The sequence below is a fragment of the Lagenorhynchus albirostris genome, chromosome 4 (assembly GCF_949774975.1).
Source record: "Lagenorhynchus albirostris chromosome 4, mLagAlb1.1, whole genome shotgun sequence".
NCBI classification, from domain to species: domain Eukaryota; kingdom Metazoa; phylum Chordata; class Mammalia; order Artiodactyla; family Delphinidae; genus Lagenorhynchus; species Lagenorhynchus albirostris.
The window spans coordinates 95941766-95968464 of record NC_083098.1 but is presented as its reverse complement, the minus strand read 5'-3'; the positions used below and the strand labels follow the sequence as shown (position 1 = coordinate 95968464).

At 40.6% G+C, this 26699-nt stretch overlaps 1 protein-coding gene across 3 annotated transcripts in view; it reads left to right on the top strand.

Moving 5' to 3' along the window:
• LOC132519917 (recombining binding protein suppressor of hairless) overlaps nucleotides 1-26699 on the top strand; it is a 229851-nt gene that overhangs the window by 99946 nt on the left and 103206 nt on the right. The window contains exon 1 of one of the 3 annotated variants that reach the window (XM_060148404.1): nucleotides 15839-15980. The exons of 1 other annotated variant lie outside the window; for it this stretch is intronic. In XM_060148404.1, coding sequence (XP_060004387.1) covers nucleotides 15961-15980 — 20 coding nt within the window. In that variant the 5' untranslated portion in view covers nucleotides 15839-15960. Of the gene's footprint in view, nucleotides 1-15838; nucleotides 15981-21692; nucleotides 21792-26699 lie in introns of those variants that run through there. One more of the 3 variants, XM_060148407.1, reaches the window with a different exon arrangement.

Sequence of the window (26699 nt, the reverse complement as noted above, 5' to 3'; positions counted from 1 at the left end):
GAACAAAGGAAAAAGGTTTTCTTCATATAAACCTTGCTAATTTTATAATACACACACAGGACTTGTATTATCCTGGCAAACAACAAGCTGCTTCTCAGAAAAGATAGTTAAGACTGCTTTTAAAATAGTGTAGTAATCACTCTCCTTACAAATGGATAATTATTTCTGAATATTAGCTCTGATAATATGTGACTTAACAGAAAAAATGAAATGGGAAGTAACATATTGTGATTTTTTTTTTTAACGATGCTGAAACACTTATGCCAAATCTCAGCATACCCCAACTCCCTTCACAGTAATTTTTTTTAATGAAAACCTTTTAAATGAAGTAGCAAGGTTTTGGAGGGAATGGCAAATTATAGGTTACCTGGTATAAGTGAAAGGGTTCTTGACGTGGAGGCAGAAAGACGGCATCAAATCTGGTCTGTCCACTTCTGACCTGGGTGTCTTTGGTCAAATCACTTGAACTTTGGGAGCTTCACTTCCTGCACCTATAAAATAAACATAAAAACATCTAACTCCCAGCACTGGGTGGGAGGGTGGATAGGGGTATGGGGAGGTGGATTATAAACGTGAATAGCTGGTAAGAGGCTTCGTCCATTTATAATCGGCGCTAAGAATTTGAATGCTAATCACTTTCCTTTTCCTATGTAAACTTTACCAAAGAAAGATAGAAATATCCAAGTCTATACTTTTAAAAGACCTCGGTATCTACATCCTGCTAGAGTCTGAAGAGTGAACTTAAAATTGTAAAGGTTGTTGCTCTCCACTTGTATTTTTTGAAAATCTTTTTAAAAGAATAACACAATTAAAGTACTTCTGAGCAGTTTAAGCACAATGAAAGGAATTTACCATTAAGAGGGCAGTTGATCTAAATAAAATGAGCTTCCTTCCCCTCTTAGCATTTTTCACTCCTGTTTAATTTTTTGTCTAGCTTTCATCATTATTTTAAAATGGTCTTACTTATTTGTTTACCCCTTTATTATCTGTCTCTATCTTTGAGCACAAGTCCCCTGAGGGCAGTGATCCTGTCTTACTGGCTCAGACCTGTCTCCCCTGCGCTTACAAGAGTTCCCGGCTCAGAGTGGGTGTTCAGTAAATATTTCTTTTTCAATCAACAGATGACAGAGGGATAGATTCAATAAGGTGAAAGTAGGATAGGATAAATTGAGCCATCGTATTTGATGGAGTAGAGGCTATAATGAGGCAATTGAGTTAGTTACTTGATTGCAAATTTAGAAGGTTATACTGAGACACCCTCAGTTAATCTGGCCTGTATTTCCATTCAGGGGCCTTCAAGTTGAACTTCTTAAGAAAGTTACAGATGAGTATCCCAAAACACTCAAACAGGGAGGGGACTCTGCTGATCTGACGCCTACGTTGTTATGACAGGCATTTTGCATGTATGTTGTACGTATATTATTCACTACAAACATATGAGGTGATTATTAATATTTACCTCCTTTTGTAAAGGATCCTAGAAGTTAAGGAACATACCCAGTTGGTATGAACTAAAATTCCTCCTCTGTGTATTGCATGGCCTCCATTAAGTTCCCTTAGTAACTGCTAAGTCCAAATTTAAAATACGGACATCATTATATTGTTTAGATCCTTTTTTTTTCAGATTCTATTTTGTGCTGAGGCTTGATAAGGTGACTCCTGTAAAAGAAAGTTGATTATGGAATATTCCTGGAAGGATTCTCAAGAAACTGGTGATAGGATTTTCTTTGGAGAGGGCAACTGGGTCCCTGGGAGACCCCAGCCAAAGGGAGTCTTACATTTCTCTGCATTTAGTGTTGCCAGCTAAGATACAGGACGCCCACTTAAATTTGAATTTCAGATAAATAACAAATAATTTTTAGATAAGTATGTCCCAAATACTACATGGAACAAACTTATGCTAAAATTTTGTTGCTGTTGTTTATCTGATATTCAGCTGTAATTGGGTGTCCTGTACTTTTATTTGCTAGATCTGGCAACCCTATGTGCATTCCTTTCTGTGAATTTAAAATTTTATTTCATGTGTACATAAGACCCATTCTAAAAATAAATAATAAAATAATTTTATTTAATGCAGTTTTTGCTGTTTGTCACATATTTAAAGGCAATTTTAGCTAAGGACTGGAAGTGGACATCGTTATCGATTGAAATTAAATATGAGACTTAAGGATAATTTTTAAAAATAAGTATAAAAGACTAAGTTTGCAAAGATGATTTTGATGGCATGCATTTTGCCAGAATAGTGCAGCTAAGGGGGAAAAAAGTCAGAAAACACACTTCCTGATGAAATTGTAAACATTGGAGACGTAAAGGAAACACCTTCTCAATCATGAATCCTGGGATAAGACTAAGTCAGGAGAGGAAGAAATAGTTATCTGAATTCCAATTACCTTCAGCTCCACAAAGGTGGAATCTTAAATTGATTGAGCTTTAGAGCGGGAAGGAAACTTTGGGGTTTCCTTTTCAATTTCTTCATCACTTCTTCCACATTTGAAAATAAGGAATTTCCATTTCCATCTCCTCTACATCCCACCCCCACCCTCCAACTCCCCATCACCAGCTCTCAGGAATAGCCTAGAGGTGGTGTCCCAATTCTTAGGTCTTCAAGGTAATATTAGCATACCTATTATGTATTACCCTACAAGTCCCTGGACTTTGGGTTCTTAATTCATCAAAGGTACGGAGGGAGAGGTGACCCAGTAGGTCCAGCATAGGGCAAAAGACAGGAAATGTTCATATTCTGCTATATCTGTAACTGTGAGCTAAGGAAATTTAGTTAATTTCTCTGGGCCATAGCTTCCTTAGCTATTAAAAGGGGGAGGAGTCCTATTCAGGGGTGTAAGAGCATCAAATGAGATCCTGGACATGAAGTCCCTTGGATTAAGTTGGTACTCAACAATTGCAGCTATTGGGGCTTCCCTGGTGGCGCAGTGGTTGAGAGTCTGCCTGCCGATGCAGGGGACACGGGTTCATGCCCTGGTCAGGAAGATTCCACATGCCGCGGAGCGGCTGTGCCCGTGAGCCATGGCTGCTGAGCCTGCGCGTCCGGAGCCTGTGCTCCGCAACGGGAGAAGCCACAACAGTGAGAGGCCCGCGTACCGCAAAAAAAACAAAAACAAAAATTGCAGCTATTAATCTTATCTTAAAACAAGGTCAGTTCACTTCCGAAATGTTAAGAAATATCATCCTTGCCAGAAATATAATCTCAAACTTACTATGATGCTAGAGGGTAAATCAGTTGACATAGTGATGACGATTCTCTAATTTTCTATGGAGCTTATTATTTATTTGTCCACACATGAACATTTATATCAGCATATGGCTAAGGTAAAGGTTAAGATCATATTGACTTTTAAAGCAACTAAATGGATAAAGTTAAATTTTAATTTTTTTCTGCTTTTTTTGTTAACAGCTTTATTGGGATATACTTCACATACCATATAATTCACCCTTTAAAGTGTTCATCCAATGGTTTTTAGTATATTCACGAAGTTGTGCAACAATCGCCACAATCAAGTTTGGAACATTTTCATTATCCCAAAAGAAGTCCTACATGCTTTAGTGGTCACTCACAACATACCCCTCCCAATACTCCCTAGCCCTAGGCAACCATGAATTTACTTCCTATCTTTATAATTTTGTCTATTCTAGATATGTCATATACACAGAGGGCCTTTTGTGACTTGTTTCTTTCATATAGCATGTTTTCAAGGTTTATTCATGTTATAGTATATATCAGTACTTCATTTCTTTTTGTGGCCTAATAATATTCCATTTTATAGATACACTACATTTAATTTATCCATTCATCAGTTGATGGGCATTTGGTTTGTTTCTACTTTTCAGCTGTTACAAATAATGCTTCCATGACCATTCATGTACACGTTTTTGTTTGGACATATGTTTTCAGTTCTCTTTGGTATATACCTAGGAGAATTGTTGGGTCATATGGTAACTCTATTTTAACCTTTTGAGGAACTGTCAGACTGTCTTTCAAAATGGCTTCATCATGTTACATCCCACCAACAGTGTACAAGTGTTTTAATTTTTCTACATCCTTGACAACGTGTCGTTATCTGTCTTCTTGATTGTTGCCATCATAGTGGGTATGAAATGGTACCTCATTGTGGTTTTGATTTGCATTTTCCTGATGCTTAATGATGTTGAATATTTTTCCAAGTGTTTATTGGCCATTTGCATGTCTTATTTGGAGAAATGTCTATTTAGCGCCTTTACTCATTTGTAAATTGGATTATTTCCCTTTCTTTATTTAGTTTTTTAAAAATTGAAGTATAGTTGATTTACAATGTGCCATCTCTGCTGTGCAGCAAAGTGACTCAGTTTTATACATATATAAAATCTTTTTTTTAATATTCTTTTCCATTATGGTTTCTTCTACTATTCAGTTTTAAGAATTCTTTATATATTTTAGATATTAGATCCTTATCAGATATATGATTTGCAAATATTTTCTCCCATTCTGTGGGGTGTCTTTTTCACTTTCTTCAGAGTGTGCTTTGAAGCACAAAAGTTTAATTTTAATGAAGCCCAATTTATTTATTTTTTCTTTTGTTGCTTGGGCTTTTGGTGTCATATCTAAGAAACCATTGCTAATCCAAGTTCATGAAGATCTATGCTTTCCTCTAAGCGTTTTATGGTTTTAGTTTTTACGTTTAGGTCTATGATCCATTTTAAGGTAATTTTAATATATGTTGTGAAGTTTGGGGCCCAAGTTTATTATTTTCCATGTGGCTATCCAGTTGTCCCAGCACCATTTATGAAGACTACTTTTTCCCCATTGATTTGTTTTTGCACTCTTGATGGAAATCAATTGACCATAAATGTGACAGTTATGTCTGGACTCTCAATTCTACACCATTGAACTATATGTCTACCTCATGCATGCACCACACAGTCTTGATTACTGAAGGCTTGTAGTGAGTTTTGAAAAGGGGAAGTGTAGCTGCTCCAGCTTTTTTTTTTTTTCCCCAAGATTGTTTTGGCTATTCTGGGTTCCTTAAAACTTCATATGAATTTTAGGAACAACTTGTCCATTTCTGCCAAGTGGACAGTTGAAATTTTGATAGTGATTGTGTTGATTCTGTAGGTCAATTTGAGGAGCGTTGCCATCTTATTAGTATTTTTCAATCCATGAACATGAATGTCTTTCCATTTATTTATTTAGATCTTTAAAAATTTCTTAAAAAAAATTTATTTCAACAACGTTTCATAGTTTTCAGAGTGTAAGAACTGCATTCCTTTTGTTAAATTTATTCCGAAGTATTTTATTCTTTTTGATGAATTGTCTCAATTTTATTCTTGGATTGTCCCTTGCAAATATATAGAAATACAATTGAGTTTTGAATATTGACCTTGTATCCTGCAAACTTGCTGAACTTGTGTATTAGTTCTAATACATTTTTAGTGGAGTGCTCAGAATTTTGTATATATAAAGTCCTATCATCTGAAAATAGAGACACTTTTTCTTCTTCTTTTCTAATCTGAATGCCTTTATTTCATTTTCTTGCCAAATTACTTGGGTAGCACCTCCAGTGCAATGTTGAATAGAAATGGTCCAAATGGAAACCTTTGTCTACTTCCTGATGTTAGTGGGAACGCATCAGTCTTTTATTTTTTAAAATGACACTGATTCTTGATTTTTCACAGATGCTTTTATCAGGTTGAGGAAGTTCCCTTCCTAGTTTGTTCAGCGTTTGCTGGAATTTTGTTGAGAATTTTTGTGTTTATATTTATTGGTTTGTAGGTTTCTTTTCTTGTAATGTCTTTGGTGAATTATTTTTTAAAATAATAAACATGGGAAAAAATCCACAAGGGTATTAGGTCTTCTCCCTGCTTTGGCTACCCATCCTTAGCCACTGTTACTAGTTCATACGATTGATTTATGTATATAAAATATTACCTGCTATTTAAAAATAAATCTTTTGCATTCTTAAGCATTTATATTTTTGTAAGTAATTTTTAAAATTATAATCTGATACTTTGAGTATCTGACACAAGATATTCTCTATCAGGTTGTAATAATAAAATAACTTAATGTAGCAAAAAAGTCCAAACAAACCTCACAAGCATAAATTCCACTTCCAGAACTATAACTTGTACAGATCATGCTCTCTGAGCCTCAGCTACAACAGGAATAAAATTACCTATCTGCAGCTTTGTCCTGAGGACTGACTGAGATGATATTTGTGAGAAGGCTTGGGATGGTGTAGACTCACTCATATTTATTGTCATTTCACAAATTGCATATCACAGTATCCCTTTAAATAGAAAGGGGTTCGGTTGCATGTTAGATTGGCATACAACTTTAAAAAAATCCTCTGTTTCATAAAACTGAGTACTTCTGTATGTAATCTGTTTTTCAGAAGTTATCTTTCTGTTCTTAAGTCCTTTTGTTTGGCTTAGATTCTGTGATTTGTTGCCTATTTTGGAAACTTGGAAAGTACCATGCAAATACAGATATAGCTTTGCTGGTTAAAAATAAAATACTTAGTGTTTGCTGGTGAAGGAAACTATGATGCTATGTAGGTAAAACTGCATGATGAAAATCAGATTCACATTTCATAAGAACCTTTCGGGAGAGCTTTAGACTTGAAAAGTAGGAGACAGTTGTTTCTCCCAAACAATAGTTTATAACTCTCACTGAAGTCAGAAGTAATTCTGAGGGTAGAATTTAAGCCAAGTGTTTTGAAAGCTGGGAGAAAGAAAAAAAAAAAAAAAAGAAGCATGCATAAATTTCCAAATCTTCCCAAAGAACTTAAGTGGGAGGAGATTTGCAGTTAAGATCTTGAGAAATGTTTTTTCCACTAGTGGGATATTAGTAACACCTTAATACAATTTATTTTACCTTCCACAGAATGCTAATCATGATAAAATTTTGTTAAATAACCATTTAAGAGAAAAAAAGTTCATGTAAAACAATACCAGTTATAATATGTAACACGGAGTCTTCAAAGCTTCCTCTAAATAGAGTTTCTCTAATGCATTTTACAAATTAAGTACATCATTATGAGACTGAGATGAAACTTTTGTTTTTCCTATTACATTAAACTAAATCTGTACTCAATATTTATTGATAGCTTACTTAGAAATTATATATTTTTTCCTGCAGTAATTTCACAAGATTTCATTTTTAAACTCCCCTTGTTGACATGACAATTAAAATTTTTTTAATTAATTAAAATAAAAAATATTGACATACTGACATCATGGCTGTTTTAAAAGTGACAATGTACAATTTTGATTATGATGTTCAAGGGGATTCTCCATTGTCTTTGATAGCTGTCCTTGACAGAGTTTGGTTTTTCACAAGATAGAAATTGTTTGATATCTTTCACTATTTGTCAGTGGTTGAATAGACTGGTTCCAAAGTTGATCTTCTTAGTTCTTAGTCTATTTTGGACAAGGATGCTAGCCACAAAGGTCATAACTGCAAGTTGATGCTTATCATTACACTATCTCTGACACAAAACAACACAGATGCAAAGGGTAAAACCTTTCTGGTAGGCTTTCTTTGAAAAACTGATAAAGGTCATTTGCGCCCCAGGTTAATAGTAACATGGGCCAGAGGAGAAAATTTAGGGATCTTTGTCTGTTCTATTGATTTGCTATAAAACCATACTCAAATTTTTACAAATAAATGTGCCAACCAAAAATAAATACAATAAACTTATTTAAAGATAATTCTTGCCATTTAATTATCTATGTCGTTATCTGATTTGATCTGTGTAACAAATCTCTAAGGCAGGGAGTCCTAGTCCATCGAATAGAAAAGAAAACAGCTTTGGCATGGGTGGTACAATTTCCTACAGCAGCAGCATTTACTGAGTACTTACTATGTACCCAGTTATTTCATGTAATATCTCAAATAATTTTCAAAATGACCGTAAGCCATAGGTTTTACATTCCCCATTTGCACATGAGGAAATAGTAGCTTGCCCAAAGTTAGCCAGCTGGCTAGTGGTGGATGTAGGACTCAATGGGAGAGCTGGTCCAATGCTTTTTTCTTTATACCCCAGCTGTTTTGTTAATTATGAGTGTTCAACATTGACCCAACACAGAACCAAAAACCACAATATATGATACATGACAAAGGGGAACGTTTAGAAAATCAAAACTCAAATGTATTCTTTTATAAACAGATAACTGGAATTTTACAACTCATACGCTGTTTTCATTGATTGCATAGATAGTGTTAACTGGCTTTATCTTGTTTATGGCATAGAAAGAACAACATGTATCAATCACACATGGAAACATTTTCTTTCAATTACATGAGCAACAACTTTTGATAGATTATTCACCTTGTACACATTCTCACCAAAGGTACATTTGATTCCATTCGCATTCTACATCATTAGAGTAAATGGCGCATTCTTTTTCTTGTTTCACCTTTTTTAAAAAATATATTTTATTGTTACGTTGCGTATGTTTTAAAATTTTTATTTTATTTTACTTATTTGGTTGTGCTGGGTCTTAGTTGCGGCAGGCGGGCTCCTTAGCTGCGGCTCCAGGGCTCCTTAGTTGCAGCTCACCAGCTGCTTGTTGCTGCATGTGGGCTCCTTAGTTGTGACATGCGAACTCGTAGTTGTGGCATGTATGTGGGATCTAGTTCCCTGACCACTGATCAAACCCGGGCCCCCTGCATTGGGAGCTCAGAGTCAGCCACCGCGCCACCAGGGAAGTCCCCTGTTTCACCTTCTTGAACTGCTGTACATGTTAAGCTTTGTTTTACTTGGACCTAAAAAAAAAAAAAGAAAGAAAAAAAAAAGAAAATAAATCAAATTCCCAGGGCCAAAGAATCCTGTTTAAAATCAAACGCAATTGGAAAGCAAAGGGTGAATATTTATTTTTGTTTCTCAAGTTCTCCTAAAGCCCACTCTGTGACTTACTTTCAATTTTCTCTTTCTTTCTTTCAATCCTAGAATTAGAGCTTGTTTTCCTTATAGAATCACATAGTCTTTATGGAATCCTTCTTGACACTTTTTCAATCTTCTATACATTTTATTAATTTTAATTAACACACAGTAGAAAATGATAGGGATACTTTTATTAAAAAAGGAAGGTATTAGGATGAATGAAAACCATGAGTTAAGAGACTTCTGTGGAGTAAAAGGCTCCTAATTTCTAACGTGAGCTATCAGTAAGGTTTTCTTAGGCACACAACCACCTCACAATCTGATCACATCAAGCCCTGCTCTTGTCGGTCATCTACAGCAGGTTTCCTAACCTTTTTGGCCACGTGAATCTCTTAGAAATTAAATAATAATAATGATATTGCCATTTCTGAATGGGTATGATAAAGAAATGAATCAACATCAATCTGGATAAAATCATCACTATGTTTGGCTATTTTAACATTGATTGTTGAAGCATTAAAGACATTTTGACATGCTTTGCAAGAATTTTCACGGGATGAAGGCAACTTATGGATTTATTAAATAAAAATAATAATGATAAAAATGAACAGTACTATAGCAATTATGTTACAGGTATCATTCTATGTGCTTTAGACAGAATAAACACGTTGAATCCTCATGACAACCCTATGAATTAGCTGCTATTTTCTCCATTGTATACGTGAGGAAACAGGCACTGACAGGTTAAATAACTGGTCTAAGGTCTTACAGCTGGAACCATGCAATGTGATGCTGGAACCCGTGTTCTCCATCATGGGGCTGCCTAGTATTCAATAAAATTTTCAATATTTTAGTGTGTCTCATTAATATGAGTTGGTGTAACTTAACTTTAGAATGAAAGCAATGTTGAAACATGCCGCTGTGTTTAAACCACCACAGCGAAATGTGATCCCATCACAAATGTGCTGATCTCACTGCCACTATCTGCTCCACATGTCTATTGGATATACACGTAGGGGCCTCCAAACTTATTCCTCTTAGTAGCTAAATATTTCCTTTATTGTTTTAACAAAGAAACTACACACCATTGGCCCCTTTAATGTGAAACTCCTGAAGAAAGAGTACACCAAACTCCTACAACAAAGATTCAAAGCTTGGTTCATGGACAATTTGCATCAGAATCCCTGACCAGCCTGCTAGAAAAGCCTATTCCTGGGATTCAGCCCAGATTTACTCATTTTAAGTCTTAGGGATTGGGCCCACCAACTTTTGAGGACCACCCTTCTACCAGGTCCTTCTTGTGACCCTGCCTATGCTGCCTACCCCCGCTTCTACATGCACCACCCGGAGTTCCCCTGAATACAAGATGCTGTTTCACATGTCAGAGCCTGAACATGCTGTTTCCTGTGCTTCTTATGCTTCCTCCTCTTATTGTCTTCTGAACTCCCACTCCACTAAGATTTAGTTCAAAAGTCATCTCTGCAAGGTTTCCCTGGGCCCATCAGGCAAGAGTTAGGTGCTTTTTCCACTGTACCCCAATGCCATTAAACTCATGCCTCTACCCTAGAATTATCCTGCAGCTGGTCTGTGTACTCTGCTGGCCGGGGGCAGGGGGGGCGGTCCCCTGAAGTCTCTGCACTACCTATCCTGTGTAAACTACCAAAGATCATGCCTGACATAGAGTAATAGGGACTCTGAACTTGCTGCTTGAATGGACTGAGTTCAGCGTTACCAAATGATTGGGGTGAAGTCCTGACAGTTCTGCAGTTCTTAATTCTATTGAGATGGTACATCAAGTACATGACTTCTATTAGAAAATAATTTTTTAGCAGGTGGGAAAAAGGGAACACTTTGGTCATTGTTTTCTTCTTGCACATTTATTCCTTTTCTTTTTTCCCCCCTTTTAATTAAAATGTTTTAAATTTTGAACAGGCAGTACATGTGCTTGGTACAAAATTCAAAGGATCCAAGATAAGCCACCTCTTCACCTACATCCTCCAACAATTGAGTCCCTTACAGTGAACCAGTCACTGTTACAGTTTCTCCTGTGTACTTCCAGAACCCTTTTAGATACATATAGGCAAATAAGTATACATTTATCTATCACTATTTTGCACCTTTTTTTAAAAAAAAATATTTATTTATTTGGTTGCACCGGGTCTCAGTTGCAGCAGGCAGGGTCCTTAGTTGCAGCACGTGGGCTCCTTAGTTGTGGCTTGTGAACTCTTAGTTGTGGCATGCGAACTCTTAGTTGCAGCATGCATATGGGGTCTAGTTCCCTGACCAGGGATCGAACCCAGGCCCCCTGCATTGGGAGTGTGGAGTCTTATCCACTGCACCACCAGGGAAGTCCCTTGCACCTTGTTTTTTTAAACTTTGTGATCCTTCCACATAAGCACATAAAAAGCAGCCTCTGCTTATTAACAGATGCATACTATTCAATTCTATGAATATATCAGGGTGGTTTTCTTTTTTTAATTTAATTAAATTAATTAATTTATTTTTGGCTGCATTGGGTCTTCATTGCTGTGCAAGGGCTTTTCTGTAGTTGTGGTGAGCGGGGGCAACTCTTCGTTGTGGTGCACGTGCTTCTCACTGTGGTGGGTTCTCTTGTTGCAGAGCACAGGCTGTAGGTGCGTGGGCTTCAGCAGTTGTAACATGTGGGCTCAGTAGTTGTGGCTCACGGGCTCTAGAGCGCAGGCTCAGTAGTTGTGGTGCACAGGCTTAGTTGCTCCGCGGCATGTGCGATCTTCCTGGACCAGGGCTCAAACCCGTGTCCCCTGCATTGGCAGGAGGATTTTTAACCACTGTGCCACCAGGGAAGCCTGGTGGTTTTCTTTTAATAAGACATCTCTTCATCGACATTTAGGTTGTTATCAGTATTCTCTACTATCAATAATGCTACAATATATGTACAGGTTGTTTCACACACTATGAGTTTATTTGTAGGATAGATGTCTAGAAACGGAATTGTAGGATTAACAGGTAGTGGTAAGTTTTATCACAATGGTTTTCATAAAGATTATACACGTTTTCACTCCATTAGCAACACATGAGAATACCTGTTTCTTTATATTCTGCCAATAGTGTTTTGTTTCCTGAGGTTCTAGGATGGAGAGTAAAGGAAACCCTTCAAGTTAAGTATAGGTTCATCTTCTGGTCTAACTCAGGAGTAAGAATATTTTTTGCAAAAAGTCAACACAGGTGTTTGCTTTGTAGGCTCATTTCTCCTCTCCAGGCAAGCTGGCATTGGGATATTCATTACTGGTCTAACCTCGGTATTATTCTGAACCCTAGAAGGCTTAGTGAGTCTTCAGAATCATTTCTACTCTGTTCTAGAAGTGGAAGACATCCCATTCATTCTACAAATACTTACTGAGCGTATATCCTGCACCAGGCATTGTTCTGGTGGCTGAGGCGTGAACAATGAACAAAATAGAAGTCCCTGCCCTCATTAAGATTGCATTATAATGGGGGGAGGCAGAGAGTAAACACAATACACAGATATGATACATGGTATGTTCGTTTACGATAAGTGCCATGGGAAAAATGAAGGAGGGAACAGGGGGTATGAGGAGTTACTTTCGTGAAGGGTGGTCAGGGAAGGCCTTGCTGAGAAGGTGACATTTAAGCAAAGACCTGAAAGCAGTGAAGGAAGGATCTTTAAGGCATCTGGGGGAAAGAGCAAAGGTAGGAGTTGAGGGGGTGCCTGGTATGTCCTAGGAACAGCAAGGAAGGCTGCTGCTTAGGGCTCAGTGAGCAAGGGGAAGAGGTGAGATCAAGGAGTTCAGGAGGTCTGGGCGGCAGGCCTCATAGGAAAATAGGAAAACCACTGGAGGGTTCTAGAGGGTGACTCTGAATGCTCTACTGAGAACAGACTGAGGGAAGGCAATAATGGATGAAGGCAGAATGAGTTAGGAGACTTCCTGAAAACCAGGTGAGAAATGAGATGGGTTAGGCTGGGCTGGTTGCCATGGAGGTGTGGATGTGTTTGGACTGTGGGTCAATTTTGATGGTGGACCCAGCAAGATTTTGTTAGATTGGATGTTGGATGTGAGACAGAAAGGAGGTGAGAATGATTCCAAGGTTCTTGGCTTAAATAAGTGGAAGAATGGAATTATTTACTGGGATGGGGAAAGAACGCAGGTAGAGCAGGTATTAGGGTGAAGGTGAGTTGTGATTTGACTTGTGGTTACCATGGCTCTCTGTGGCTGGGGCTCTCAGATGGTCATGGTTCCAGATGCAATTAATGGCCTAGACAAGGCCATGACTGAAATACCTTCTTGGCATGAAGGCTCAAAGGAATGTGTGCCCATGGGCATCATTCTCCTCCTGGTGCTAGCCTATTCCAAATCAGCCTTGCAGTGAGATACTGCATTAAATGTTCTTGCATCTTCTTTTTGTGAAATACTTAATCAAAGGGATATGCAAATGCACGCGCACACACACACAACTAACCTTGGAAACAACTAAAAAACTTGATTTCTTGTCCACTACATAACTAGCAGAACATGAACCCTTATTAAAGGACTCACTGTTCTCCGAAAATAAAAAACTCAATTCAACTCTACATTTGTGGGTCTACGATGTCATCAAGACACCAGTTCCTAGACAATGCCAGGCTAGGCTGGTTACAGAAACCACACCAAGGCAATCTGAAATGTGCCTGGTTGAAGAATGCAAACCGGAATTTACTGGACAGATAAATAAACCAAGAAGGAATGCACTTAAAACAGCTGTCACTAAAGCATCTGGTGAAACAATACCTAAAATTTGGAATGAATATTTCAACGAACACATAAAAAGGTGAAGGAAAGCAAAACCAGTATTTTAAGTTAAATTAGGGGAAAGGAAAAAAAAACAAAAAAACCCCGCAGAAACTGATATATACGGATTACTTCAAAAGGCTAAAAAGAGATTAAGGGGGAGAAATTAAAAAAATGTGTCCGAGTGGGAGGCGGAATCTATGCAAGTCTACAACGCAAGAGCGCACAGAGCACAATTTTTTCCCTACCCAACTCTTGAGACCAGCGGGTACCTCAGAAAGAAAACAACCATTCGCTAGAAGAGAGTAGCTAAGGGAATCCAAACTTGTCTTAAAGCAAGTAAAGTGGTGGCCAGACTGGGTGACTCAGAGGCATGACTCAAACCCGACACTGGGGGCCGTCAGCTCCCGGAGGCCGGGGGCGCGGCGTCAAAAACATTTTAGGAAAGTACCAGGCGCGTGGAGGGCGACAGGAAACCTCCCCGGGGACCGGCCTGGGGCTCCTCCTGCCCTAGAGTCTGACCTCTTACCATCCACACCAGGAGGAGTTTCTAATCTCCAGGCTTCCCCTTCTTCTTTCAGAAGCGGCCTCTCCACCACCCCCATTTTCCTTCCACAAAGCGTCACGCAGCGTGTGTGTGCGAGACGTCGGGCCCCTCCCAGCAGCCCTCCGCCCCCCGCCCCGCGCTCCCAGCCACGCGCACCCCTCCAGCCCGCCCCCGCGCCTCCTCCAAGAGCCGCTCCCTTTCCACCCCGCCCGCGCCCGCCGCCCGGGCACGCGCGGCACGAACAGCGCCGGGAGCTGCTGTAGACAAACACCTGTCCCTCCTGGGCTCCGCGAGATTTGGAGCAAAAGCATAGGCAACAGTGGGAGGGTTCTCGCGAGGTTTAAGAAATTTCCCACGGCCCGTGTTGTGTCTGAATCGAGTAGTGGAAGGCGGTGGGAAGGAGGTGTAGCGTGAGACTGGGCTGCCCGCATTGGGCACATGCGCAGTGCCGCTCGCTCGTGCCGCGCCAATCCTGCAGCGCCTTCAGCAGGTTTCGGGCTCTGGATTCCAGTTCTCCGGGTTTTGGGACTCCCTGCGGGAGGCAGTGCTGGATCTGGGAATCTCTAGGAATTGAAAGGGCAAGGGTGGGGGGAAGAAAGGGGTGCTGCAGGTAGGGAGGAAGAGGTAGGGCTCGGGTCCTGCACCTTTCTAGTAAGTGCCCAGACGGGCCAAGTTTGCTCGGGGGCTTCCAGGTTTAGATTGTCTGAGATGCACTTCGGGCAACGAGCATCGTCCTCGACTGTGCCAGGCCCACGGGAGGACCTTGTCAGTCTGTCCCCGTATACATCTGGGTTCACACAAGTCTGGGGGCTGCGATGAGGTCCTAGGGAGATTTACACGACAGGCAGCTCTCTGCCCAAGCAAAACCTTTGGCTTGAGTGCAGGGTGGGGGAGTGGTGGCTTTCAATTACAACGCAGTTTTCACTTATGGAGAAAGCTTCGCGGTGCTCTGGCGTGTGTATGCGAAGTGGACACAGTAGGGGTGTCTTTGCCAGAGGCCTTGGCCTGACCTAATTTCACACCCAAGGAGAAGAAAGCTAAGGCTCTAATAGAGCTCAACTGCAAAAGTTGTTCATTTACAGAGTTCTGGAGGGTCGGACCACGATGTAATATTGTCTGTCTCTCTGTTAGCAAGGGGGTCGAATGAACTAAGATAGTTCTTGGTATGTCACTCGTCCGAACTCCAGGCATCTTTGTAGCTCCAGCACCTAACGCTGACATTACCGTAATGGAGGCGTCCAATGAACGTTTGAATGAATGAAAAGGGCTGGGAACTAGAGTGAGCGGGAAGCCACTTGGAAAACACCCATTTGAGGAGGTGTTTCATCTAGGCCTGTGAAACGCGGCAGATTTTCCCAGGACCCCTCCGCTCTTCCCCTCGGCTCCGCCTCCTGACCCCTCCATTCTCCGTCCCCGTTGTAATCCCCTCCGGTTTTCCTCAGTCTCCACGTACGTCCCTCAGGGCGCGTCCCAAAACCCGGATAACCGGAGCGCTCCCCATGTACCAGATGGAGGGCTCGCCCGCGGAGGAGCCGCCTGCGCATGCTCCATCTCTTGGGTAGGTTTCCAGGGAAGGCAGTGAGCTGTATCCCTTACTCCGCTGGCGGCGCGAGGCGTCTGGCTCTTCGCGGCTGCTGCGAGGGAAAAGGGAGCGCGGGGGCTGGGTGGAATCGAGGAGTGAGGAAAAAGGGAAGGGGCGGGGGAGAGGGACCAGGGAAGGCGTCAGGGGGAATCTCGCGAGGGTTGGAGTTTTGGCGAGAGTTTGTGGAAGATGGCGCCTGTTGTGACAGGGTAAGTCTGGGGGAATCGGAGCGCTGGGAACCGGGAAAGTTGCGGGCGTCTCGCAGCCCGCGGCTGGTGGCGGGTTCGAGGGCCGCGGCACGCTTGGCGTCCGGGGGCCGCGGGGGCGGTGTAGCGTGCGCCGAGCGCGGCGGCGGCGTGTGGCCGTGCGCTGCCCGCTCTGCGCTGCTGTGGCTCGGGCTCCGGCGCGTGAGGGCGGGTGGCGACGGCGGCGAGGCCGGTGGGTGCGGGCGTGAGTGCGGCCCGGAGCGCGGGGCCCGCGGGCTCCGTGCCCGCAGCGCGCCTTCCGCGCTGCCGCTCGCTGGCCCTGCCTCCCGGCCCCGCGCAGCTTTGTTCCTTGAGGCCGTCGTCGCCTTCTCGCCGGGCGGGTGCCCCCGGCCCCGGGCGCTTTGTCTCTCCCCGCTGCCCCCCGCGACTCTCTACCCCCGGCCCTTTGTTTCGCCGCCTTGGGCGCTTTGTCCGACCCGTCGCGCCCCGCATCCCTTCTTCATCTCCTCCCCTCAGCTGTCCTTCCTCCCGTGCCCCTTTGTTGTGCCTCTCTCTATTCGGTAGCTCAGTGACCTGCCACAGCCCAGGTACCACATTTCTGTTTTTCTTCTAATTTTTCTCCCATTATTTCAATCTTGCGTTTCCCTCTCACCTTTCTGCTTGGCCCTTGATCACCCCCGGAGGCTTTGTCTCCCCCGTTCAGTGGTTTATTCGTTTGGTACCCCCTTCACCTCCCATCATCGGTTGGTTTATCCACTATCCACGGTGTTTGTCGGCTGAACTGTCCCAGCCCCGGGGACTCCATCTGGTGCTCCTAAGTACAGACAGACCCTAGGGTTTGTTGTTGTTTTTGTGCGTCTGAAAGATGCGTGGGGATACTTGGTTTCCTCCTCAGCGCTCCTCCTCTCCGCACCCTTTTCTCTCGGGATTGCGTGCACACCTCCCCACCACCCCTTTCTCTCGGGATTACAGTGTCTCCAGTTTTCTTCGCGGTCTCTTTGGGCCCCTGGTTGTTTTGCTTGGCAACGGTAGCCCTGGAAAAAGGTCTCTTGGTTATTCGCCCCCCCCCCACCCCAGTACCCGCCCTCCCGCCCCTTGGTTTCTGATGGCCTAGGCCAAGCTGTCGTAGCTTTGCATCTGGGTTACCTGAGGGTGTTGTAGAGACGAAAGGTGTTTTTTTTCTGTTGGCGTGCGAGAATAGTTTAAATTGTTACGTTGGATATTCATTTGGTACGTGCATAGCAGTTGAGTATTTGGTGTTAAAAAACTTGTGAATGTTGGTTTGGGGTGGAGAATTTCAGCATTTTCAAGAGTTCAGTTATTTTACCAGTAACTGCTGCTTTGCAAGGAAAAAGGGAGGGCATCCTGCTTGGAAATTTGATATAAATATTTTACTTTTTCTTAATTTTTAGATAGTTTACAGTTATGTGCTTTTGCTCTGTAGATTTATGACAGCTCTTCTGCCCCATCTTCGAAGTTGAAACGAGGAAAAAGCACTTAAGAGTGCAGTTTGGGTTTGATGACTACTGCTTCTGGAATCTTTGTGGAATGCATTAATCAAATGCAATTAAAAGACATTTAAGTAATAGTCTTTAAGTAAGGTAAAGGCACTTCTAGTGTTAAAGGAGCTTTAATTTGTTCAGAGTGCTTATTGTTATGGAAATGTTAAAAGCTTCGAGTTTGGTGTGGGAGTTGGGGGACGGTGGTATGGTGCGTTTAAATGGCCTGGATATTCTGGTGCTGGAATAAGAGGTATTAGATTTACCAGTATTACTAGGCTGAGTAGACTGTTCAGGAGGTACACCCCCGCCCCAACTAGCTGATCACTACCTTTAGAAGATACGTTATCCATAAAATCACTTGGAGTGTCATTTCATTTGTAAACCACATGAAGTGCTACTAGTAGAGGATATACAAATGTGAGGAATGTTGGTGGAGAAGAAAGCATTTTTTTATAAGGCTGTGATTAGAATTAGTATGAATTAGTTTGAATTTTACTTAATGGAAAATCATCTTTCATGATTGATATGTGAGGCTTCTGTGAAAATTTGCAGTCTGGGTTCCATGAGTGGATTCCACCTATAATCATTTGTCTTCCTTACTTGTTCCTAGGGCATAATCATTCTTTTTGAAGGTGAAATCTTGAGCACACACTGTTGTTTCTGACTGTAAGCAAATACCTTGTAATAATGGAAGGTATTTTGCTCTGATGTGTGCAGATAAGAATGATCACACAAACCTCATAAAAGCAACTTTTAAAAATCAAGTTGTGTTTTTTTGTTTATAAATCGTGTAAGACCTTTACTTCATGACCAAATAAAACTACCTTTATTAAATCATATTAAATAGCAGCATATTTAGAAACATACAGCATTAGTTGTAATTGGGAAACTTTCATTTTGAGTATTGACTATTAAAGCTTTAAATGTATTGTCCATGCATATTGCAGATGGATCTGCAGAGGGTATACTTTCAGGAAAAAATATAAGAGGCTTACTTGGGGTATTTTGACTCCTGTTCTAATATATGCTTCTTAAATAGGTTTGTTTAAAACTTACCTATTCTATACCCACAGATTTCTATCAGTGTCTTAAGTGGCTAAGATAAAAAACGTTTTGGGGGTGGGAGGGAAGCTACTCTTGCCAGATGTAATTCATTAAATAATCTTTGGCTCTCTGGATGGATAAAGTATTAGGGAAAAAAATGGTGTGTTTGAAAGTTCTTACAAATCTTTAGTATTCGGTCATTTAAAAAAATATATTTAAAAAACCCAGGACTTGGCTTTAAAACATTATTCACATTTTGTTTCCTCCTAATACTAAATTTCATGTTATTTCAACTAGGGGCAGTATTTTCTCATGGATTGGCTAAAAGTTGTTATTTTTGGCATCTGGCTTTGTGATTATTTCCAAGTTACTCTACTTCCCCTGGGCCAATTTCCTAACTATGTAGTAAAATGGGAATTGTAGTAACTTGCCACATCTGCACAGGATTGCTGTGCCTTAGGATTTGCACAGAGCATCCTTGGATGAAAGGTGTGGTTAAAAAATCTAGGAATTGTTACTGAATTAAGCCAATGTGAAGTAGGTCATATTTTATAGGAAATCAAGTAGGAGGTTATGAACTAAGTTCTTGGCAAATCACAGTGGTGATAGTGGGATGAAAAATCTCCAAATATGTATTATAGTTAGGGTAATAAAATTGATACTGTTTTTAAGAGGGAGAGGGATAAGTAAAACACATTACAGGGTGGGGTGTGTGTGTGTGTGTGTGTGTGTGTGTGTGTGTTTGTGTTGTGTAAGAGAGTGAAGATCTGTCAAACTCAAATATAATAACACATTTTAAAATTGTGGGATGCCTTTCCTCTGTTGATTTGTTTTCTGCATGTGGTACTCTTTTGTTTTAAATGGTAGCACAAAATGTTTTCACTAGACTCTAGGCCAAGTCTGTTAATAGTAGTGATTAATTTTCAATATACCTTATATTTTTTAATGCTTTGTCATTTACTCTCAATATTTTCTAACAACCAGTACCATAATTTCAGACTTGACCTTTGGCCTAGAAAAGTGTTTCGCATTTGGGAGATACTCTGTAGATATTTATTGAAAAAACAAAACCAGTTGTTTCTCTATTCCTGGTAGATTATGTCATGTCCCAATAGTTCCCCAAGCCAGGTTTTCTCTCTCACACTAACTCTTTATGTTTAATCACTAAGAACTGATAATTTTCCGTCCTGAAAAACTCTTGAATCTGTCTCCTTCATCCTCACTGCCACAATTCATGCTCTCATCGTTTCTCACCTGGATTGCTACAGACATTGGCAGCTTCCTCTTTCTGCTTCTAGACTCACCCCCTTTGTCCAACTTCCACATAGTCGTTCTAAAGAGCAAATCCGATCACTTCACTCCTTATTTTAAAAACCTTTCAATGGCTCCCCCTAGCAGCCTTCATTAAGAGAGGCAGTGGAGTGGAGAGTTTATGAGCTCACTTTTAGGATTTAATCTGAACTGGGTTCCAGTTCTGTCTCTGCCACTTAAAACCTCTATAAGATTGACAAACGATCTAACCTCTCCTTGCCTCCTCCATCAGTTGCAAGGTAATTATTCTTAGCTCAGTGGTTCTCTGTGAGGATTAAATGCAAGAGAGCATTTGAGGATGCCTGGCATATAGCAAGTGCTCAAAAAATGTTAGCTAGCACGGCATATAGGGTCCTGTATAACTATTTCATTTACCTTTTCTCCAGCTGAACTGTTTTGCCTTTCTCTCCCTTCATATTCAGTTCTCCAGCCATATTCAAGAACTTGGAGTTCCTTGTATGGGCTCCACAGTTTAATGTATCCCTGTGCTTGAAAAGTGCTGGTGTTAGGTAGGTTATTATTCAAGATTTTGGTCTGAGGATATTCTACCCTGATCCACCAGGCTGGGTTCAGTACCCCTTCTGTGTGTTCTTAAAGGACTGGGTATAATTCACTTGGAAGTGTCATACTGAATTGTAATTGTCTGTCATACCCAAAGGCTGTTGGTCACTTGATGACAGATAACGTTAAAAAAAAATTATATATTCTTAGAAGAGTGTCTAGAACATGATGGGGACTCAGTAAAAAGTTTTTTGAACAAAGGACTCAGAGAACTTTGAAACCATGATGCAACATGGTTCGTGTAAGCAGAATTTGATGTGTACAGGGAATATATTGATTCTATAGGGTATTTAATTGCTGAAGTACCCAAAGGAATTGATATTTTCAGTCAAAGCCTTATAGCCTTATAGCCCCTGACAACATTGTAGTAAATTATACTACATATATAGTAGTCTTATAGCTACTGACAACATTGTAGTAAAATTCTTATAGCCCCTGACAACATTGTAGTAAAATTCTTAGGCAAAAGTTCCTTTGGATTTTTAGAAAGTAGTGTATTTGTACAAACTGACAAGCTTAAATATTTTGTTTTTTTGTATGGTTGACTATTCAGTGTTTTTCAAAAGGTTTCATTATTTTTAAGTGTTTTAAGTACTTCTTAGATGCATAGGGACATGCATTAAACCTTAAGGCACTGTAGGCTGCTTTTTTGGGGGGATCCACACGATTGAACCAAATAAGTTTATAATCTTCAGGAAGGCTCAGGTTTTGTGGACAGATTACTTATAGATAATTTCTTTAAGCTTCAGTTTCTACCTCTATAAAATAAGTAATGATAATTTTGTTGTGTTTATCTGCTGGATACATTGTGACTATCAAGTAAGGTAAAATGTGTGTCAAAACAATGGATGTGTAAGTGATTTGTAAATAGTAAAGCACTGTATACAAATACTTTAATTTTAATAATCAGTTTCTTTTGGTAACCTTTCACAGGCAGGATTCAAGATGAACTTTCTTATATTGCAACCTGTGGTTTGTGGCTCATGTCTTAGGAAGGCAGCAGTGTATTTAGTGCAGAGGACTGCAGCCCTTTGAATATATGCCTTGGCATTTTGAGCAGACATATTTGATACCTTACTGCTTGACCACACATGTTGTCATTGAGTCGCCCCCAACTTTTTGGGGTCTGCTTCTTCCTGCTCTCTTCTCTGCTTGGACAGCTATAATGATGTAGGAATGTTGAATGCCCAGCTGCTACCATCTCTCAGGACACCTTGCCCATAGTTCTGGATGCCCGTTAGGCCTGGTACAACATCAAGATGTCACTTATGTCTCATCAGGCCTGATTCTGCTTCAGGGAGTGAAATGATATCCTAATGGTGTGAAAAGGGTAATGCATTTCCTGAACACAACTTACTACTGGGGAAAAAGCAAGCATTGGAGGCACTCTGGCTTGGTTTGTATAATTGGTAGTAATTACTTATCTGTATAAATATTTGTGTAGGTTTGTTGTGTTGAGACAATGAAGAGTGATAAGCATGACAGCTTTTCAGTCACATTGGTAAGTTCATGGCAGTTTTGGGAATATTTAAATTTACAAAAACGAAAAGAAAGAAACCACTGCATCTTGGGTATCCTAAGTTGCCTTGCAATGAAAATGCCTTGCAATGAAAAAGCCTTGCAATGAAAATGCTGTGCTGATTGGATGTAAGATGGAATACACTAGAAAATCAAGTTGACCCTTTTTAATTCCCCTCCCATGCTTTCTTTTCTATATTCAGTATTTTAATTAATTAATGAATTGTGGCTGTGCCAGGTCTTAGTTGCGGCAGGCTGGATCTGTAGTTGCGGCGTGCGGACTCTTATTTGTGGCATGCATGCGGGATCTAGTTCCCTGACCAGGGATTGAACCCTGGCCCCCTGCATTGGGAGCGTGGAATCCTATCCACTGGACCACCAGGGAAGTCCCGTCTATATTCCATATTTTTAATTTGGCCTTAGAACTAACATTTTTTGTGCACTTGTTAATTAGATGATAGAGTTGTAAATGAATAAGAATAGTTTCTCATAAACAGTTTATATAACTAGGAAAAATGTTCATCACTTTATGAAACCCTGTTATTTTTTACTAGTGTTGTAAAGATTGTGTTATATAACTGCAGTATCAGTTGCCTTATAAAATAGAGAATCAGTGTTATATATTTTTTCTTTAAACAACTTCTTTTGGAACAGTGGTATTCCGTTTTTGGAAAACTGCAGATCCACTAAGATCTTGCTTTTTTATCCAGAATACTTTTTTTTTTGGCCGTGCCACACGGCTTCAAGGATCTTAGTTCCTCGGCCAGGGATCAAACCCGGGCCCCAGCAGTGAAAGCGCCGAGTCCTAGCAACTGGACTGCCAGGGAATTCCTTTTTTTTTTTTTTTTAATTGGAACTTATTTTTTAGAGCAGTTTTAGTTTCACAGCAAAATTGAGGGGACGGTACAGATATTTCCTGTGTACTCCTTGCCCCCCCCACAAATAGCCTCCTGTATTACCAACATCCCCCAACAGAGTGGTACATTTGTTATAACTGATGAACTTACACTGACACATTATTATCTCCCCAAGTCCATAGTTTACGTTAGGGTTCACTCTTGGTGTGCATTCTGTGGGTTTGGACAAATGTATAACGTATCTACAAATGTATGTGCCGTTGTAGTATCAAACAGTAGCTTCATTGCCCTAGAAAATCCTCTGTGCTCTGCCTGTCCATTGCTCTCTCCTGCCTTATCCCATCCTGCAACCACTGAATTTTTTATTGTCACCATTGTTTCCAGCATACTTTTTCAAATCATTTAACTTTCGGTTTGAGTATGAGGAACTTTTTCATGGAAAAAATTATGTAGTTCTGTACAGAGCTCCTGATCCATACACCAAGTGGAAGAGGTAGAAATATTGAGATCCCCAGACATGAAGGAATGGTTAAGGGAAATGAAGAGTATAACCATGCTTTAGTGGTTCTTTATAATTGTTTTAATAATGTATTTATTAAAGTTATTGAGCACTTAATAGGTATAAGACCGCTGTATAAAACCTTTTAAAGATGGCTAAAAAATGGTCCAGTGAAGCTCATGATTTAGTGGAAAGTACACAGATAATAAGGGAGATTATATGTGTTTAACAGATGTATAATGTTGATGGGAACATGGGTGCAAATGATTATCTTTTAATTCGAGAGGAGAGGTCATAGGGAGTGGTAGAAAATAAAGCTAGAAAAGTGGTTGGGGCCTCTTAGAGGACCTTGAGTGCTAAGCCAAGGATTTGAATATCAAACAGGCATGGGGGGGGCACTGACCGAGTTTTGAAGAGGTGAGGCTGGGTGTAGATACAGTTGACACTTAAATAACACAGGTGTGGGGGGGGTGGGTTGGGGCGAATAGCTTGTAGTAGGACCTTCAGGTACCTGAGGTTCCTCTGTACCCATGGTTCTCCATCCTCAGATTCAATGAGCCTGAGTCACGTGGTACTTAGTATTCATTACTGAAAAAAATCTTCATGTAAGTGGACCAGTGCTGCTCGAGGGTCAATTGTAGTGTAAAATAGATTGGAGTTGATGGAGAACATAAGAGAAATATATATGAGCAAAGTCTGATTTTGGAAAGCCTAGGAATGGAAGGAACAAAGCAACACTTTTGGGGGCAGGGTGGTAATAGGGAGCTTTGGAATCGATGCAGTAGATAAAATCTGTGGCTGTGAGCATGTCACTTAATCTAAGTCTTGCCCTTGTCTAAAAAGTGGGAGAAAATAATACTTCATGGTATCAATATGAGGATTAAATGAGATACAGGATATAAAATGCCTAACTCAGTTCTGGGAGTAGTAGGTGCTCAAAAAATAGGTTCTCCTCTTCCCCCTTTCTGGAATAGAATTTAAAGGATATTAGATGGGGGTGGGGAGAAGCATGGAAGAGAAGGTGGGACCGGGTGGGGGGACACTGAACGATTGAAACCTGGGTGATGAAGTATTTACAGGTGGGAAAGTCTGAGTGAGGTGAACAGGTGTAAGAGAACCTACCTAACAGTGTTTGTTTCTTTTAAATAAATACTGAATATTTTTGCATGCTTCTGATACAACATTTAACGTTTTTCTGCAGTTGTGTAAATATACTTGTATTATCTTTTTTTTTTCTTCTGTCTATATCCATTTATCTAATCTATCAGCGAGCTTTGTAAAGACTGGGCCAATATTTTACTTTTGTTGCATGATTGTGGAGCAACTGCTATTGGCCAGTTTGTACTTGCTGGATGAACATGGCTTGAATGGATTTAATAAAATACAGTACTTGCCACTAGGTGGCACTTAGTCTAAGTGATAAAGCTGAAATTCAGCATAGATTGGCTTTTGTATGTAGAGCCCACTGATAAACTGACCCCCTGGATTATTGTTTAGCTTTCTGCCAGTTCTGGACTATACTTTTTGAAGTGGGATATGAAACATACAGCAAATAGAAACCTCAGAGTATTGAAAAACAGAAAAGTGTAATGGCATTAGAATATGTCCTGTAAAAAGGAGCTGAAGTGAAGCTTAGTTAAAATTCACATCACAGTGACTAAATTACCCATCTCTGAGTGTATTTAAAGTGAAGCCTGGTGCCTAGATTTTAGGCCTTGTTTTTTCTTAAGACTTTGTGGATTGCTTTAAAGGAGAAGATTGGGAATTTGTTTGTTCCTGGATTTAATGAAAGATGATGATGAAGTGTGGTCTGTAGGGATACTGGACACGGTTCTGTATTCTCTTATTTATATTCTGGTGTACTGTGCTCTCCCTGTTGTGGAGTAACAAACATACCATAGAAAGAAACTACATCCTGTGTGACAAATGTTACAGGTTGTTAAATCCGTTAGATTCAGGAAACTTCAGACCTGGAAAAGACCTTGTTAATCATATGTTCTAAAGTAACCACTCATTTAAACGTAGGCAGAGACAGAGTAAATAATTTACAATTAGTTAATGGCTGAGACACATTCAGTGCCTGAGCTGAGACTTGTTCTGTTTTTTTTTTTTTTTTTTTTTTTGCCGTACGCGGCCCTCTCACTGTTGTGGCCTCTCCCGTTGCGGAGCACAGCCTCCGGACGCGCAGGCTCAGCGGCCATGGCTCACGGGCCCAGCTGCTCCGCTTCATGTGGGATCTTCCCGGACCAGGGCATGAACCCGTGTCCCCTGCATCGGCAGGCGGACTCTCATCCACTGCGCCACCAGGGAAGCCCCTGGTTTGTTTTTTAAGGGGAGAGATTTATGCTGGGCTTTCACTCTTTTGTATTTATACCGCTAAGCTGCCTTTTAATGTTACATGCACTTTGTTGTTTAAAATACTTTCTTCCCCCTATTTTTGTGGGCTTAGATCAAGAATACAAATTTCTCAGCCCCAAACCCGGGAGTACTGCTGCCAGTGTTGCTTAATAAGAGGTCAGCTCTGAGCCTGCCTGTTCTTTCTTCCTTTGCTGTTTTCCTGTTCTTGATGCTGCTTGCCTTCTTTATCTTGTACTGTACTTGTGACTGACCAGGGTGGCCACACACTTGTTCTCACTGCACACCTCCTCACCCAGTCTGCTTTAGTTGCCCCTGTGCAAGAACTGCCTGGGTTCACTTACCCCTGGTTCACTCCAGTCTCTGCTTCTTGCCTCCTTAGCTTCTTAGTTTTGCCACCTGCACTAAATTGCAGCTGGCTATTTCCAAGAAAATGGACAGGAGGGGAGATTGAGAAAAAAGAAGACTTATATAGGGAAGGAGGCCACAACTTGAAATCATATACTGAAAGATGGGCTTGTTTATGAACCTTATGATTTTCATAGAGTGATTTTTTAGTGTATTTATGTCAAAACAATATGATACTCTTGACTATGGAATTCATTAAATCTGTTGTGTCTGTCATCTGTGCTTATCCAAATGTCAAGGAAGTGAATTGAATCCATTTCAGCATTCCAAAGATAGCAGTGGTAGTTTTGGTTTGGTACTCTACTTACAGCTTACAGTAATGAGTGTCATTATTTGATTAAATGGATTGTACTGAATTAGTGGGGGTTGTTGCTTCACTGTTGTAATGTTAAAAAAACAAACCTGGAGAGCCATAGCTTTCAAAGATGATTTCATAATTATTGGTAACAAGTATTTTTCATTCTGGCCTTCCCCTATGCTATCGTGTCATAGGTACATTTTAATACAGAATTTAGTGGCATGTTATTCATTTAATCCTAGTTTCTTAGCTGTAAGTCCTGGAAGTTGTCAGTTGGTACATTAAATATCGTTTAAATTACATTACAATTTAAGTTCACATGGTAGCTTAGGTGTGCAGTTGATTTATTTTTTCATTGTATTTTACCTT